Source organism: Xiphophorus hellerii, chromosome 21 (genome assembly GCF_003331165.1).
Source record: "Xiphophorus hellerii strain 12219 chromosome 21, Xiphophorus_hellerii-4.1, whole genome shotgun sequence".
Taxonomy (NCBI): Eukaryota; Metazoa; Chordata; class Actinopteri; order Cyprinodontiformes; family Poeciliidae; genus Xiphophorus; species Xiphophorus hellerii.
The window spans coordinates 5,142,328-5,161,691 of NC_045692.1; the positions used below are offsets into that span (position 1 = coordinate 5,142,328).

The 19,364-nt window shown below is 39.1% G+C and overlaps 1 protein-coding gene across 2 annotated transcripts in view; it reads right to left on the reverse strand.

Moving 5' to 3' along the window:
• LOC116711717 (partitioning defective 3 homolog) overlaps positions 1–19,364 on the reverse strand; it is a 396,764-nt gene that overhangs the window by 156,863 nt on the left and 220,537 nt on the right. For both annotated transcript variants that reach the window (XM_032551185.1, XM_032551184.1), the window contains one exon: positions 10,356–10,504. In XM_032551185.1, coding sequence (XP_032407076.1) covers positions 10,356–10,504 — 149 coding nt within the window. The remainder of the gene's footprint in view (positions 1–10,355; positions 10,505–19,364) is intronic.

A 19,364-nucleotide genomic window follows, 5' to 3' on the forward strand; every position in this document is an offset into this window, starting at 1 on the left:
TCAATTAAATTATGTCGTCTTTGGAGGGTTTGGGAAATTTGAGAGGGGCAGGAGGGAGGGAGAGTTAAAAATCACATTAATATATATATTCCCAAAGACTATTTACAGTTACGAGTTACACTTTACTTTGTATCATTGTTGCTGATTCAACCCTACCTCAAACTCTGAGGGAAAGTATTTACTGTACCGCAGCAGTACAGACAACTTCCTTTGATTCCATACACTGTAGTAATTTTACAAATGTTTAAATAGAAATAAAATTATTTTAACATCTGCAGTTTGCTTTTTTACTTAGTTTCTTAGAGAAACATGATAGACTACGTGAGAATCTCACGGCTGTAACAGAGTTTTTACTTTTGAAAATGTCAGTCATGGCTGTCAACTACGACGACAACAAACCAGTGAAGGAAATAGATGCTGATTAACTAGCTTTTAGCATTGAACTACCACAAACTGTACAATTTCACAGATTATTACAATCATTCATACAAACCGTAGCAATGTATTGCTACGCAAGGCATTGGGGCTATTATGGGCACTCGTGTTTGTTGGAAAGGGATCACTTTGTTACCGCGTATTTATGTGACTACTAAAGTTTGCACGGCAACGCAAATAAACGGTTAACACGAACTGTAAATTGTTAACACGACGCAACGACAGAAAGCATTCCGCCTCTTGTACCGCTGAGCCGTGTTCCAGACAGCTGTTTTATTTATTTTGTTTTTTTCAGGGACCATCCATCAGCCACCCGACTTCTCTCCTTATCCAGTGGCTGGTAAACAAGTAGATCTGTTTTCGATTTTCAGTCCCTTCTTCTCCTATTTGACTCAGGGTGCAGCAGGTTACTGTCCAAATAGCATGCACAAGTAAAGCTTTAAAAAAAAGAACTTTCAATAATAATAGTAACACTTGTTAGACTTATTGATTCAGAGGCCATGGCATATGCTGAGAAAACGTATTCATAAAGGAAGTGTGCCATTAAAATTCACTTTAGATTATAAAGGCTTTGGGGTTTTCGACAGCAAATAGCACTATGTGATTTAGTTTCTATCACACACATGCAAACAATTTTAGGGACCCCAAAGGAGCAGTAACATTTAGCTGATATGAACAGGATCCATGTCACGTTTAAAGTAGCCTAAATGAGGCGTGTTTGACCACTGCCGGTGATCACATAGACCTCTTGGCAAACAAAACAAACACCCTAAATGAAAGAAAACTATTTGTTGCTCAGGAAAGCCGCCCTCTAAACATAAAAAAACGCAATTCCAGCTGAAAGAATTTGCGGGGTATGTCACTGCCAAGTTTGCACATTCAAAGACTTTGACTCATTCTTCTTCACGGAATGGTTTTAATATGACCATATGGTGTTGATATATGCTGCTCTAAACATTATGTTTGACTCCTGCTTTCAGTGGCGCTGGTGGAAATTAAAGGTTGGCCGATTTGGACTGAGCAGCTTTCACAACAACTTCTTTGTTAAATTTGCAGTATGCAATTTATAGAAATAATATGCTTTTTGCATATTTGTGAAAACTGTTTGTATGTATGTTATGAGACAGATAATGTGTGAAGAGAAAAGATCAATCTCCTCCACGTTCTCCCTGACCTAGCATTGCAGTCTGAAGAAATGCACCTCTCCTGACCAAAAACAACCAATCAGAGCCAGGAGGAGGGTCTAAGTGCTGTCAATCAATCTCATGTAGTCACTGGTAAATGTGCCAATGGGAGAAAAACAACATACTGTTACAGGAAAACTGTTCATCTGCGGTAACGGGTGGTCATGCTAACTGGCTTAGCATGGAAAACATGCTATGCTAGCAACAGCATAATAGAGAGCAAGTGGGGTGTCACATCCCTAACACCCGCCTCCTGGGTGTGATTGGTTGTTTCCAGGGAGAAGGCAGAGAAACTTGGTTTTCTTCCGAGATGATCTGTTTTATACCAAACTGTGATAACATAGCGACAGTTTCTACAAATATGTAAAGAAATATTTTTTTTATAAAAGTTACACCACAGCTTTAAAGACTAAATTAATAAGTTAAGCTAGTGATATCGGGGCATTGGTTTATAGGGATGCTAAAGTATGACGAAGTAAAGCTACCCATAAAAGTATTTTTTCTCACCCCACAAAAGTACTTGAGTAAATGTAACTAAGTTTTCTAACTTCATCCTACTTACAACTCAACTTTCTCCCTTGACCTGTCTGTTGAGTTCCTCTCAGGATGCTGTTTGGTCACTAATCTTCCCTAACAAACCTTGGATAAACTTAGACTAAACTAAACAAAAGATGGTTATATTTACTAATTAGATGACTACTGAAAGAAGTTGGTTGCACTGAATTTGGGGTATTTGGAAAAAAAAAATTCTTCCCCTTTCACAATTACCTCTGGAGTTGTGTTGGTTATCGGTCAAAACATACACTGAAATTTTGGGTTGTAGTTTTGGTTGACAAAAAATGTGGAAAACACCAATCTCATGTATTTCATAAAGCTACAATCATCTTGTTATATTTTATACTTACATTCTAAACTATCTTGGCAAGTCCTTGCCCATAAGGCAGAGTCCTTCTCTGCTTTGTTAGCAGCTAACACACAGGTCCTCACTGAGTGCTTCACTGTCATGAGTGCCAGGTATGGATTTAAGTGGCAAACAAATCAAATAGGCTCAAAGGTCAGCTGTCAGTCACGGGAGTAAACGTCGTAATACTGTACATCATTAACACAACCTTTCTCCCTTTTTGGTCAATGCTAATTAGACCAATCAATGCCAAAAGCATATAGCAAAGCACAACGCTGTACCACTTCATCTGTTTAGGTAAGGAGATGTCCTACATGCACCTTTATTGACAAAATGCACAATAGCTCAGGATTACTGTTGCTTCATCATAAAAGTCATTTTTTAAATTTTTTTTTTTTTTTTGGAAGGACGTAGTTTTTATTTGATTGCTGCTATGGCAAATATGAATGCCAACAGAGAATAAACAGATTTACAGCACTAACAGAAAAAATTAAGTCTCTCTAACTCACAAACTGTGTAATGTCATTGTATGAAGGACAAGAGAGAAAAACTTTCAATTTAATCAAAAAAAATAAGCAAAACCACAGCCATACAAAACGTCCCAGCTTAATGGTTCAAACACAAATTACTTTGAAATGTTAAAATCATGGCTGCACAGTGGCGCAGTTGGTAGCACTGTTGCCTTGCAGCAAGAAGGTCCTGGGTTCGATTCCCGGCTGGGGTCTTTCTGCATGGAGTTTGCATGTTCTCCCTGTGCATGCGTGGGTTCTCTCTGGGTATTCCGGCTTCCTCCCACAGTCCAAAAACATGACTGTCAGGTTAATTGGTCTCTTTAAATTCTCCCTAGGTGTGAGTGTGCGTGTGCATGGTTGTTTGTCCTGTATGTCTCTGTGTTGCCCTGCGACAGACTGGCGACCTGTCCAGGGTGTACCCCGCCTCTCGCCTGGAACGTAGCTGGAGATAGGCACCAGCAACCCCATTAGGGACAAAGGGTGAACAGAAAATGGATGGATTGATGTTAAAATCATATTTTTTCTTTAAAAAAAAAAAAAAGGATGCCAATTGTGAATTCCACAGAGTTCACTCAGTGCCTGTTCAAAGAAACCCAAATGACATCTGCTGTACTTGTACAGGGAATTATCCTCCTGCTTGGTATTCTGCCCTACAATCCTACTCATCATTGTTTCTAGTCAACGCTCTAGATGACTGAGAGGAGCAAAGACCCAAAGAGAATGGGTGAGCGAAGCAAAAGGAGAGAGAGAGAGAGACAGTTTGCACACAGACCCAACCTGCCTTTGTTTTGGGGCCCCCGGCTCTCCTGGGAGACTTTGACGGACAGCTCTCTGTATACCGGTCTATTATGTGATTCCTATCACACAACGGGAGCCCCAGTGCTCCGCTGCTCATCGCCTTCGTATTCAGAGGGAAGAAAATACAAATTCCCCCATTTGCATACAGACATGGGTTTGCCACTCCCAACACGTCTGGGGGAGAAATTAAAATGATCAGAATAAGAAAAGAAGACAATCAAATTAAACTGAGAGGAAGTGCACCTTGAAACTCCTCACGGCTGCAAACAAAACTGGCCAACGAGGTGAGCTCTTTACCGTGATTAAGGCCAAGGACAGCTAATCGGAGACAACCTATTGCTATTAAGGACCATCAAGGAGATGTGGCAAACTCTATGAATAAATAAGAAGCAGTTATTACAGTGACAGAAGCCCGTGGTATGATTAGAGTGGCTGAAACTATGCTTACCGACCATTATTCACCACAGGTCCTGGCATTCAAAGATCTGTGTACAGACAGGTTCTCCATTACACATAATTTATTCAGAGAGTTAGCGCTTTACGCTGGGCGTTAAAAGGGTAATTAGGGTAAAAATAGCTTCTAAGGTGGTAGTATAAAGGCCATACGCTTGTATCCTGATGGAAATAAGGTGTCTTCGGGTCAGATATGCTATTAGGTCTATTCTAGTGCTGGATCATTAACCCGAAGGAGTATGTCCTCTGCAGGCTTGTATAAGACACACAACATTTGCCATTACCACCTGAACTTATGCATGCTATAAGAATAGAGGGGGCAGAAAAAATTGCAGCGTACGCTTCAGTAGCTTGTAACATCTGTGAAATATGTGCGTCACTTCTGATGCACTCCTATTCTAAACAGTACATGTGTATTGGAATGAAGGATGTGGAATCTAGTGCTATACTGCATCAGAAAAGGTTTGTTTCTGAAGGATTGGCTGACTATCAAGGAAGGAAGTTCAAATGCTCAAAGTATGCCCCAAAGGTTAGATATTTGCTACTCAGCCTAACCAGAATGGAGGTAGAACATTTATTTTTACTTCCAACTGGCATCGGAAATTAGGTCATTTGAGTCTACCAATAATTCTACAGAAGTGGTACGTTGGACAAAAAAAACAAAACATTCATGGCAACCTGACTAATCTAGTGATCAAGATGTGAATGACTCAGTTTGAAACTGATAGCGAGGCAAGAAAGGAATGCCCACATTGTTTGACAGGGATATAAGGGCTGGGACAACATCTTTGGAGTTGCAAACAGGTAGTAGTCCTAATTTTGGACTCAAGAGGGAACTGCCGAGTGTGTACCAACTATTAAGGGATATCACTCGTTTCCCCCTCTGAGAAACTCTACTGTATGGTATTGAAAAGGAGGCTCAAAACCATTTATCTGACCTTGGAACTAGAGAGTTAGACAATACGGTAGACTAGATCTTTACCCTAATAAGGTCATGAGGGTTGCTCGTCTGGTCCACATGTGTTTTGTGAAGGCTACTGCCTGTGTCTTTCAAGGCTTCTTATAGGTGCTGTTGGAGTATGGAGAAGCAGAACTGTTTTTAAGGGCCACTGTATCTGGTCCTTGTAGAACTGAAGAAAGAGCTGAACCCAAAAGCAAAAATCTTGATTTACAAATCCTTGTATCAATCTTCACCCATCGTTGCAAAACATAGCTCGTGATTGAAAGAGCAAGATCCCTGATGTAAGCAAGTACAATAAGCTTCCCCTGCAGGGTGGATGGGTTTTACCTTAGGCATAGGTTTAAGAGTTTCATCAATCATGTTGTCAAAGTAGATCCCTTCTCCTCCGCATCGAGAGATAGATAATTTGGGTAATTGGTGTGGATTCTTCTCAAGGCTGGTCCCATTGGCAGAAGTCTCATGAAATCTCTGAAGGTGGTTTGTGTTTTTTTGTAACCAACTGTTTTAACTGCACTGTTGTCAGGACACTCTTGTAAAAGAGATCTTTGATCTCAAGGAGTTTTATTCTGGTTAAACAAAGCTTAAAGAAGAAGGTATTATATATACTTTCTGGCCCAGGAGGGTCTAGGGATCCCCAGAATGCACTGGAGAGAATTGGACAGAAGGTTATACAGACAGATGGACAGAGCTAAGAATGTTTTTTGTAGGTGACATGATGAACTCCACCATTAAGACCAACTTTTCATTACAAATATCCATGTGTTAAAAACTCTCGGGTTGTCTGTGTTAATGTAATAAGTTAAATTCTAAAGTAAAAAGAGTCTGATTATGAGGGATCAATTGCAAGAGCTGAAGAGGCCAACCGGCTAAGAATATCTACTTGCAGAAAAAGCCTCTCCACTGCCTGGCTCTCTTTGGCTTTCCATACTTCTATGAGCATTAAGTGTTTTCTTTAATTTGCACCCAGAATGAGCACAATGGCGCTGGCATCGGTTGCCTGTTCTGTACTCAATACCACAAAAGTCTCTCTCAGCAATATGAAAAGAAAAAAAAAACTCATTTGACTATGCGGCAATTACATCAACACTCTTCGCTGTGAGAGTGTAAAGGGGCCATGATGCCACATCCAATAGATAGCTATTTCTGATCTGGTTATTATAAAAACAGAATAAGCCTGTTTTTCACCATTCTCTTCTTGACCTACAGACCCACCAGAACGATTGTCTGAAATAATGACGACAGTGTATCAAGCGTTAGCTGCTCGCTCCCAGTGATCCCTGTGTTGCAGTTAATCTCATCAGTTTGTGCTTAACAACCCACCGCCTTATTAGTTAGTGCACTTGATGCCACGTTACCAAGCGCAAGCAAAGCAAACGAAGGCCGAGTCAGAATGTGAAGGATGGATTCAATTATCCAAATAGAACAGATCTTACACCTGATGTAAAAACCTGTCCATCATGAGGCTTACAAGTGCCTGCGATGAGATAATGTATTAATACTGGAAGACGGCCTATCTCACATCTTTCTTTCTTGTTTTTTCCCTTCTTTGCTTAATCTTGACAGATATAAAGCAGCAGAGAGTCTGACAAGTTTAACATATTTCAATACAGGCAGGCCTCAAAGTTACGTGATCTGTATGCTGAACCGAGTATGGAGACTTCAAAAGTGGTGGAAGTGAAGGGAGGGGGGAAACAAAATCTGGGAAAAATTGAAAGTTGTGGATTGAATATAGGAGGAGTGCTTTGAACCGTAGGACTTGCAGTGAATCTGAACAAAATCAGAGAAAAATCTAAAAGATCTACAGTAGCTCGCAAAAGTATTCATACACATTGAAGTTTTTCATATTTAGCTAAGCTACAGGGAGGTAGAGCAGGTTTTTTATTAGGGTTGTATGTTATAGTTTAACAGCAAATGAAGTAAAATGAAGAAAATGTACAATTTTTATTGTTTTTTTTTTACATAAATAAAAATGTGAAAGGTGTGCCAGACAATATTATTCACCTCCACCCCCACAAAAACTTTCAGAATCACCTTTTTATTACAATACAGCAGCAACTTTTGAAGTAAAACTAAGAAAAATCACTTTATAATAGAAAAAACTTTCTTCGCCTAGTTTTACTTTTACCAGCTGAACTTTGTACATATGGTATCTCCTTCTAACTTATATCGTCAAAATTGACTTACAATATTTGGATCTCTTTTGCATTTTTTTATTTCATTGTTGTCTTATGTATTTAATTAATTTGTTGCACATTTTGTGCTTCTTGTGTAAGTTATGATGTTTTTAATTTAATTTATTTAATGTAAAGCACTTTATAATGTGCTTTAAAGGGTGTACATCTCTATCATGTTACACATATACAAAGGTCAGTACATTATTAATACATTTTTAGACAATGACTATCCCTTGAATAACTTTTTTCTGCTTTAATAGATGAATCAATCATTCAACCAATCAATCAAGTATTTTTGTGTAGCTAATTTTAGCAACAAAGCAGTTCAAAGTGCTTTACATCATAAAAACACAAAAATAGAAAGTCATTAAAAACAAAAGACAGTCATCAGCTGTGAAACTAGTAACAAACATTGCATTTTGTTGAGTGCCTGCATCAAAATCATCGATGCACATCACATGTTTTGGTCAGTAATCCAATAGAGACAGTTCCAAAGGACCTCTGAACATCTAAAACGAGGATTTTTAATAAGGTAAAAGTTGATACTTATTCCAGTGCAATAAAATATTTCAGAAATTCAAAATGTGACTGCATCACAGTTTTTTTTAACTCTCATCTGAATTTAAAAGCAGGTTATGGTAAACTGCAGTCTGAGTTTGAGAGATAGAACAAAAGCCTCAAGCTATGTAAGCCTGACAAGGGACGGCAACAATAAATTAAGAACGTGAAGCACCTTCACCAAATAAAAACATAAATAAAACAGATGTTATGCATGTTGCACGCTAAAGAATTCCTGGTGTTAATACAGATATGTATTAAAGTACAATTATTTGCTGCTTCGTCACATAAAGTTGGAGTAAAATACTTCAAGCGGTAAGAATATTTTGCAAAGGACTTAAAAACCTTTTCAAGAAAAAATATGTTTTCCTACAAATTTTAAATGAATAGCAGAACAGCTAACATAACACGAATGAGAACAGAAGAGTGCTGCTCAGAGTTTCTTCTAGTGACACACCCGTATAATAATAATTCAACTGTAGATCAATAAGATTGGTTATAAGATGAGACAGGCACCACAGCGTGAGCAGATGACCCAGTTTCAGAAGAAAAACACCCTGCCGGCTTCGGCTAATCAAATTGACGAATAAATGGTGGCTCCAGTTTGGTACAATTATGGATCTTTTTTTTTTTGATTAAATGTGTTGATAAAATATGCATTTGCGCTGAAGACAAACAGCGTCATTACGGTGAGTTATCTCAGCATCCTGTCCTTTCTGCTCTCTTCCTGTTCTTAGGAGCGACAGTCAATTACATTTTCAACACACAAAGCGCATAATGGAAACCAATTTAATGCTCCGAGTGAAACCAACCCAGTGACCTCTTATTAACATCTTCCTAAGCAGCTTCATGTTGGAAACCCGGTCCCTGAACTTGATGGAGAAACCTGCAGACTGCTGACTGATGTAATTATACACGGATCCGAGAGAATCCGCAGGGAAAAGTTCTGTGCAATTACTGTCTTCATAGTGAAAGTTCACCTAACAGGAACAGTTAAGATTTAAATAAATTCTAAATGCATGAAACAGCAAACAGTTTGACATAAATCCTTTGTTTTAAGCAAAGATTGGCCTCGATAAGAGCTCGTCTCTTGAGGCTCCAATGTGTCAATTTCCGAGCATGGAGTTCTAAATAAAGAATTATGACTTGGAAAACATGAAGATGAATGAATCATTATGGCTAAAAATGTCAGATTCTTAGGCTAAACAAGATCACCTTGTTGGAAAATGAAAAATACGGTCAGATCTGGTCATCGTGTGAATGAAGGTAAGTCCAGCCAAGCTCAGTTCAACAGAATATAGAAGCTTTATTTTCTAAACTGGTACCTTTCTAGGTAACGACCGATCATAAACTACACTGAGAACGCAGCGAGCTACGCAGGGGATCCCATAAAGAACTAGGGACACAGGTGAACTTAAGAATACTGGGAAAAAACACAATCAGGAAAACAAAACAGCTGCGTTAATTACGCCCAGGTGGCGGGAATGAAGAGAACAACTAATGACAATAGAACACATCATGACAAATACTTCCTACTTTTGGTGAATGTCAGATACATTTTAGCTACCAGGCTAAGCTACCATCAACACTCTTTGATCTGGAAGCAGTTGCAACAAGAATAGAGACGAGATGTTTAAGTACTCAACATGATTAAGGTATAAAGAGAAAACCAGAAGAAACAACAGCTGTCTTGCAAAGCTGACTGTATTTTTTTATGGAGGCATTTCAATTGTTGAATCCTAGGTGCACAAAGGAGCATTATCACATATACTTCCTTCATGATGCTGTTAAAATGTTATAACCATCACAGCTCTCAAGAAACTCAAGCATCAATGACGACATCCAACCTCCAAGACTATCCGTATTGTCGGGATTATTGGTTTAACTTTTTTTTTTTCACTTTTATTGTTATCCTAATCAAAATATTGTGATAAATCATTAAGTCCATATTGCCCATTCCTATTGGCATTTTCTCCATTATTTATAGATAGCCTGTGGATTTTTGTTAAGGAAAATTGCCTACTGATGGTGCTCTATCAAGTCTGTGTACTCCAAAGCACTTAACACTAACAACATACAGTACATTGTTTTAACAATTATCCCAATCAGCTGCACATTTCTTTGAATCTATGTATGCTATTTTTATAACTATACAGTATTGTTTTATCTTATGTTGTAATTTCGCCCTCATTGAACATCATATTTTTGGTCTTTCATATTTTAATCTAAGTGAGAATCCAATGCGGGACAATAATTTCCATTTCTATTATATTCTATTAGACCGAAAACTATTAAACCCCACTGGGAATGTAAAGGTAAAATGTGTTGCATTAGTCAAGCAAAAGCTGTAAGCGTTGTTGGCGGTGCCTTAAAACTTACCAAGATCCATGCTTTTGGACTTGCGGTTCTTGATGATGTCCAGATGAGCCGGGCTGTCGTACTGCTTGGTGCGCTTCTCTGACATACTCTGGCGGGCGAAGCCCTCCCTCTGGAAGGAAACATCGGGTTCTGCGTCCGGACTCAGAGAGCTGTGGCCCACCGGGATAAAAAAAGGGAAGAAACAGAGAGGCAGATTAAACATGATGTTAACGCAGTTTGCTTGATTGCAGGATAAACATCTTTAAATTTTCATCATGTACATCACGTTTCGCAGCCGTGATTGCGGCCTCTCCTGCGATATGACAGATGAATGAAACTGACCCATTAATATTTACACAACCACAAACCTCAGCCCAGTCACCATCAGATAATGAATATCGACATTCAATGCTCACACTTGCATATATACAGTATGTATACACACTGTTTAAGCTTTCATTTCAATGACTCTTTTTAATGAAGGACACCTCCACCTCTGGCTACGTTTGGAATAATTAGAAAAGAGGAGGCTGTGTGCTACCCCAGTGAGGTGAGAGAGCTCCAGGGTCAGGGCCACTCAATTCCCATCCACCCCCACCCCACACCACCACCACCACCTCCACCCTCTAAACGTGTGTGTCCGGAGCGTGACAGAACCCAACCCGTTTCAGAGAACTCCCTTTAAGATCTTCAGTATCTCTGTCTGGATCTTAATTAAAATAAAATCAGAAGGGAGTTAAAAAAAAAGGAGGTAGTGAGGGAAGGAGTATTGTACTTTCTGCACAAAGAAATGATGTTGCCATCTACTCAGAGACAAAATAATTGATAACAAATGGTGTATATGCCTTAGATGACTATCGCTGTGCTTTCGATTCTATCAGCGATAACATGCAGAACCTGTCGGAGGTTTACATACATTCATTCAGTCAATTATGCATTTTCAACCAGTAGGACATGAGGGAGGTATAATTATAAAGCACACACTTTCAATTATTCTGGAAAAGAAAAATTGGGTGTAATATTTGAATTTCCTGAATGCTTTAAATTGAAAACAGAGTCAACATTACACATGTTTGCCTAAATATACACATAAAACCCCACTATTGTGGTCACTTTGCAGAAAAACCATACCATAGTGTGTTTTAATTCCGACTGAATATTTTACCACTACTCATTATCAGAATATGGAAAGCTTATTTAAATCTGTTAGTTTTCTGGCACAGGCCAAGGTTTCATCCACAGGGTTGAGTTCAGGGTAATTCTACAGCTTAATGTTTGCCAACTTATGATGTGTTATGATGTGTGTTGTGGGATCATTATCCTGTTAGAGACATCAGTTGTGACCAAGTTTCAACCATCCAACTGCAGTCCGGCTTTATTCCACAGGCTTTGTGAAAAGGAGGCACGAGCCGGTCCATGTGTGGGAAGTTGCAAAATTTACAAGGTGCCGGTTTTGGGGAAAGGTGTTTCTGTTTAGGTCAGCACCCTCTCAATCTATGCTGATTTCCAACTCGCATAACTGTTTCAGCGCCTTTCGGTTCATAATCAGCTCCAGCCTCAGTGATTCCTGGATTTTTGGTGGGTCTTTTTTAAACATCCCCACCAATTTCCTTTCATCTGGGGGGGCCAGTTGAAGTCAGATGGTTGGAACTTAGACATAAGTCATAAAACACAGTTGGCGTGCCCAACAGGAAAATGTTGCCAAACATTTCAAAGCTGGTTTTGGAATATAATATATAAGCAGGCTATCATTAGGAGTCCGGAATGTTCCTATAACCTCAATTCTATGGAGGATATAGAAACTACTTTTTATAAAACCAAGTGTGTGCCAGAAAAAATATATTTAAATGAACTTTTATTTGCCAAGAAAAATTCAGCAAGAATTATGGCTGAAAGGATTGAATTTCTACAGTCCTTCTCTACCAATCACTTAATGTATTTTACACTAGAGCTACATTCACCCAATGGCAATTTATGTTTAAGTTGCCTTGCTTAGGGGCATATCAACATGAGGAAGATAGAATTAGACCAACAGCTTTTGGACGGTGAGTTGACTACTCTTTTCAACTAAGCCACAGTTACAATGGCAACTGCTTCGACCATGCTCAGGAATACAACATTGTGCACGTTTCTGCCAGACAACTGACCAAATATTACTGGTTATGCATGTACGTATGACTTTAAACCTGTGTCTATTAGAATAGGACCTTTAATTATTACAACACTGGTTTTGTGGCGTGCATTTTCTCGGACGTCCTATGTGTTCACGTATGGTAAACATAATATCCCATCCTTGTGCTTTCACCCATTTCAAAGGCACTCTTTAACTTGTCTTTGCTATCTCTTTACAGGTGAATGTCTGTTCTCCAAGTCAGGGTGGTCAGGAACAACTCAGCTCTGCCGGCGAAGTGCACAGCGGAGCGGAGACGCATGAAGTATAAATACAGGGTGATAGAGAGGTTGTTGCATTGCATGAACCAACAATACCAAGACCCGACAGCATAGACATTTATACTCATCTCTTTGGCAACTACCAGTAAGCGTAACTGCATCACACGTTCTTCAATCATCTATCTGAGGACTAGTTCCTCCTGTTCTAGCCTCACAGCTTTCAACCCCATGATCAGGTTTCCTCCCAGCTCCAGACGGTCACGTCAATCAATACAAATTAACATTTACTGCATCACTCAAAAAATGCATCATGAAGAAGGGAAAAACATATAAGCCGCAATTTGACTGAGTCACAGGTCAACAAAAGTAACAAAAAAATGCTACTTATAGTTTGGAAAATACGGTAAGTCTAAAATGTCTTGTGCAGGTGCAAAATTTTAGAAATGTGTTTTTGAAGTAAATCCCCTTAGAGCAGCCTTTGTTCTGAGCTTTTTCCACTTCAGAACTGATGGCACTTGTTTGCATTTAAATCATTCTTTTTAAGGATGTCAACCCTATTTAACAAAATACCTGCCTTGTGTGTAACAGAGGGACTGGTGTCAACTTGTCACTTCGCCATCGACCATACCTGACAATTCTAACTAAGATCAGACTGCCTCGCAGGGCCAACTCCAGATGACACAGGAAGAGAGTGAGGCGGAGCGGGGAGAGGGGAATGACAGCACAGATGTATTATTCATTTATTCATCAACTTTTGCTTTTTTCTCCTGTCATCATTCCTGGGGCTCACAAAATCAGCTTGCCCTCTATTTTCCTACTTCCACAAATGTCATTTATCAGCGCATGACTGAGACAGCGCCGGCTAGAAAGGGACACATTTTCGCCCAGCATTTAGGATGAATTCACTCTTACTCCTGTTGTTTTACCGGAACAATCGAACACGCGCAAAGGACGAGGACAAAATAAGAGGCCCGCAGACGCACTGTTGCTCAGTTGAAGAGACTTGATGAATGTGTGACCATTTGGGGGAGCAATTATGCAGACAAATGGTCAGCATCCAGCGTGTCTGGGTGAAACTGGTGAGAAATATGTGGGCAGTAGGAGTGAAGTTCAGCGAGAGAGCTCTGCAGTGGTGTCAATTCGCTTAGTGGGGAATCAAATTTAAGCTGGCAACTGTTTTAGCGCCGCTTTTGATTGAATATGAAACACACAGAGGAATGACTAAATGCACAGCGTGAGAGCCTACAACAACCTGATGAGAACAAAGGCAATTGTATTATCAGAACCACCAGCTGTCTCGGCCCCCACTGATTGTTTTTGGCATTGTGGTGCCAATTCCGCTAAACAGCTTTGATCAGAAGATGCATAAATCTTTCGGGGGTGGGAGGTATTATGCAAAAATCGACTTTTTTTGAGCTTGATATCTTAACGATGTCTTTCCCTCATCAAACACATACCTGGAGTGTTTCTTCCACTCTTTCATGCGTGTTTCAGGAATCCTTGAATCTCCCCTGGCAACCATTCAGGAGTGACTAAACGACTGTTCGTATAATACATCACCAATTTACCCAAAGCTCCACCTTCGAGCTTCAGTCCACAGTTCCACCAGACTAGCGGCAGCAACAATTAGCAAACACCTATTAGAACTCATCATGCGAACTGCAACGCCCCTAAGAACGGTTGGAAACAGCATCAATGGAGAACTATTGTGAGAACCAGCTGAAGGGGGCGTGTCCAAAGAGGCAGGAGACTCTTAAAGAGACAGTGGTAAATTTCATGTTGCCAGATACAGATATGATGTAAAGTCAAATTTCTTTTAACATGTGTTGGATCTGTACAGCTTTTCTTTTTTTTCTTTTTTTTTTTATAACAACTGAAGCCATTGTGCTATAAAATGGCACTATGTGACTGGAAAATACATAATACCCCTTTTTAAATAGTACAGTAAATTGTAAAAGAAATATTTTCTACATACTGTAAGTAAAGCCCTTGACTCCAACACATTCAACACTCTACTTGGTTTATTTTTAGAACAAACATGTCTCTGACCGTTAAGCAGTCAAAACATCTGCAGATGCAGTACTGTAATTAACTGCAGACTATATATTTCCCTATAGAGGTGGCTTTTTGTAAATAGATTAATTACTTAAGTAGACTTGAAATATGTTTGCCACAACCCTGAAACATGTGTCCTATTATACCCTGAGAATAAAAAACATCTATTGGAAAAAAAACCCCAACAACAGGACCTTGACAATATAGATAATTCTCACATGAGTTACATAATTTAAATACTCACACAGTGTCTTTGGATGGTTGGTCCCCCACACGCCTCTAGCAGATTTTTAATAGTCTGCCAAATCTAGATAGATAGATAGATCCCAATTTCTCTTTCCATAAGCAGATTTTAAAAGCATTTTTTTTTTGCCAATTCTGAGCAGATGGTTTCTTCTCCATTTAAATTTCACTCATCATCTAAAATTAACCAAAGCTGAGTATTGCTCATAGGCAAAACCACAACTTCAACTTGCATTTTGCATTAGTGTTCCCATCTCTGCCTTCCTCGCAGGAAACGAAAATGTGTCAAATTGCACACTGGCCTTGTCGCAAAGTGGCGCTTGCTAAAAGGTCTCTGCGCTGACAATCACCTTATAGTGACTTTACCTATAATTAGCTTCTGTGCAAAATAAGAACTTGATTTTAAAAAAAGGCATAGAAAACCCATCTTATTGTGAATAAAAGGTAAAAGTCCTGAAAAATATTTACACGCATCAAAACCAGTATAGAAGAGAAACCAGAGAAATGTTCTCCAGAGGTTTGAGCGCTCTGATTCAGCTGACTGGATGGCTGAGCTGCTGATCGCTGGCCTGCCTTCAGTGCATAAGGTATTACATGTGAAGTTGCTGCAGACGTGCACCAGAGGACAACCAGAAAAAACACTTTTCATTCACCTTCAGGAAATGGTGAAAAAAGAAAATCAAATAAATCTATTAATACTTTGTAGATGTGTTTTTATTTTTTCTGTGGGTTTAAGTGGGTTTTCTCCTGGTACTCTGGCTCAAAACATGCATGCGATTTTAACGGGTCTCTCTAAATCATCCTTAGATTTCAGTGGGTGCATAAATACATGCATTTGTTTTGTTTGGTGTTTCTATTGATTTTATAATTGTGCAATTTGACATTTTGAAAATAAATTTGCTGAATGGAAAAAATTCCAAATTCAAAAAAACACTGGAGCAAATCCCAAAGAAGATGGTGACAGGAAGAGGTCGGAGGATGAAGCTTTTTAATGACTTACTGTGTAAACAGACTCATTCACGTATGCTTTTAATTGCGCTTCTTTCTTATTTGACAAAACTCGCCACAATTGCGAAATTGTGTTTTGTCGACATTAGCGGAATATTGACAAAGTTTTGCTCACATTTGTAATGGAAACAGCTGTTGTGGCCTGGAAAAGGTCTAAAGACCCTGCTTACGCTCGACTCCTGGGGACGAGCGTAAGCAGAAACCCAAACCTCTCTGCTACCCTGAACGTATAAAGGAGCAAGGACGATATTAAATGGGGATTAAAGATGTCTGTATGTTATCCACGTTGCAAGAAAGCAAGAGAAAGACTTAAGTTGACAACAGAAAGGACAGACTGAGTACAGCAAAGTTGTTCTATTATCCTATTAAGATTCCAACCTCTGTCAAAGGTTTGCAGAGGACACACATCAAGCCAACTGTTTTTGTAATGCTAGTTTTGCTATTCACTAACACTAGATACTCCCTACTAATTATATCTCTTGTCTCTTGTTTTGAATGTCAGAAATGCTGCAAATCTAATTTCACTTCTTCTTGTGCTGCAGTTTCTAAAGAGAAACCAGCGTTGCCAGAAATCACTTGCCACAAAAAGCCTTAGCAAACAGGTTGCATTATCACAAATATTGAAATTCAGCTGCAGCACAATCAAAGAGGCACAGTGTGCCACATGTCGCCGCCACACCCCGAGCATTGTGCAGTGAGCTGGAGATAAACACAAGGGAGGGGCACTGAAGGAATGAGAACATTCATGACATGTTTTTAGCAGCGGCGTCCCAGTGAAACGTACTCGGTACGCACACAGCTACAGGGCACTTGTGGCATTTCTGGAAAAAAAAAATGCATGTGTGGAAATGTGTGTTACCTGACAAATACAGTCACGACCAACCTGCGTGAACTTGTATTTGTAAAAATTCTTGTTAGAGAATAAATAATTTATAAAAATAAATGATGAATACTATAAGATACTTCATTAGCCATTTCTGTTTACATGTGACAGAACAACGGCTAAAAACGATGTTTACGTTGAGAACAATGGGCACAACCTAATGTATACATCCGATTAGTAAATCATTTGAACGGCCAAGTGATACAGACATTAATAAATGTTTTAATAGTAACAACTACAATCTAACTGCAAAGCACTAGGATAGTGACAGTGTCAAGCCCTGGCTGAATGAATAAACCTATCGTTAACAATTTTTGTCAGTTGACGAATAGCTGAAGAATTACCGGGTACATCAGCAAAGCCTGCTCACATTCTCCAGCCTCCTGGGAGGCTTTATATATATATATATTCACAAAACTTTATTGTAGAAAGAAACAGCCAAATCTTACAAGCACATATACTTCTTGAGCCCAGTTCACACTATATGATTTTAGAACTGTCAGCCGATTCTCAAAACGTGAGAGACCGCACACTAGCTGATTAAAAATCGTAGGTATAATTTGAATGTCCTTGAGTGAAACCTCAGACTCGATTGCAGAGTCTGAGGTTTCACTCAAGGACATTTCAATTCCAGATATGAAATCCCTTAAAATTCTGCACTACCACACATGAATTTAGAGTAAACAAACATGGACAACGACGTTGAAGCGGTCACTTTAGTTTGTGGACTTATTTTAACCCAAAAAAGACGTAACCAAAAATCAAAGCTTTGGATTAAGAACTGGAGACATCGCGAGCAAGGACTGTATTTGTTGCACCTCAATATGGAGGTGAGTTGTTTGTTTTCTTTCTCATAAATACTGTTTTTAATTTTTTCGGTTTTGTCGTTTAATTAACCGATACCGTTTACTTGTAAGTTTGTAATTTTTTGCTGTGTTGATGTTGTTGTAGGATATATGCATATACTGGGCCTTGTTTCAGAAAACTGAATGATTGAAACATCAGAGTAGCTTAAACTAGAAGAAAGCATTTCCTGCATATTCGTCTTCAGAAAATCGGTTATCCTTTATTTTCCCAACTGACCACGAAAGGTTAATGTATTCCAGCTCCTTTAATTGAAATCCGCATGGGGAGTTAATTGTAAATTTTCTGGCATTGCTCCTAAAACCGCGCAATATTTTTGCAGTGCTCTGCGCTTGTCACATTTTTCCGCACTTGTATCTTTTTTCTCTATATGCTCCTGTCTTTAGACTACAAATAGATTAAGACAGTAACATTTTCTGTATTTTTCGTCTGTTGTGTTATTACTACAGAATGAAATCAAATGCACCATTTCAACCAAAGGTTAGAATGCGCTTCTAAACCAGATGTACTCTGTGCAATAATTTGATTATTTTTCTGTCGTTTTTAAAAAGAAAAAAAAAACAAAAAACGATCCAACAGCATGCCGCTCCCAACAAGGATAAGTTTACTTATGGTTTTATGAGATCTAATCACCTCTAAAGCACATTTCATTCATTGTAGCATCGTAATTCACAAGTCACCACCGTAATAGCTAAGCATCTGAGTCTTCGGAGGGCCTGCCAGAACAAAATAACGTTTCAACATCTTGCTCTTTGAAAGATAAAGTACCGTACTAACTGCTGACCTGTTAAACTAACGTCTATAATCTAATTACTTTTGTATGTGGGGGGGCTTAACAAACTAACGGTTAAACAACACAAATAATAATTATAGTAATAATAATCAATCAAAAATAAAATCAGCATATAAAGTTCAAATCGAAATTCAATGACTTTAACTAGTCAAATATCAAAATAACTGGTAAAATAAAAAACATACATATATGTAAATATGTATGTATGTGTTTGTAGGGGTGTGTGTGTGTGTGTGTGCACTACGGGCCTTTTTTGCATTTCTATGTCACTATGTTGATAACTTGATGAGAAAAGAATGAGCTTAATGGAGCACAAGGGGATCTTAGTTACCCTGCTGATTATAGAGACTATTAGGGAGTCAACCCAAGTAGGCAGTCTGCCTGCAAAGTTTGTTTCTCGGGTCTGTGTGGACCTTTTTTCCACTTTATATGTTAATTTGTGAAATTGTTTACCAGCCAATGTGTATCTAAACACTCGCGAGACTACGTGCGTCTGTGTGTTTGTGGGTGTGAAAAAAAGATATAAATAAATGTCTGCCTGTATGTTTGACTGGAATCCTTTTCCATTCTGGCTGGTTGACAGCCTGTGTCAGGGCTGCCTGCGAAATGATGTCTCCACCTGTGACATCTCATAGAGACCGAGGAGGACACAGTCTAGTTCACTCTCCTTCTCTCTCTCACACCGTCTCTCTGGTTGTCCGATTCGCCGCTCTCTTAACTTAATAGGAGTTGACACCCGCCTCAGCCGCGTCCAGGAGAAAGATCCAGACGCCACTAACCGCTGCTGCAGAGC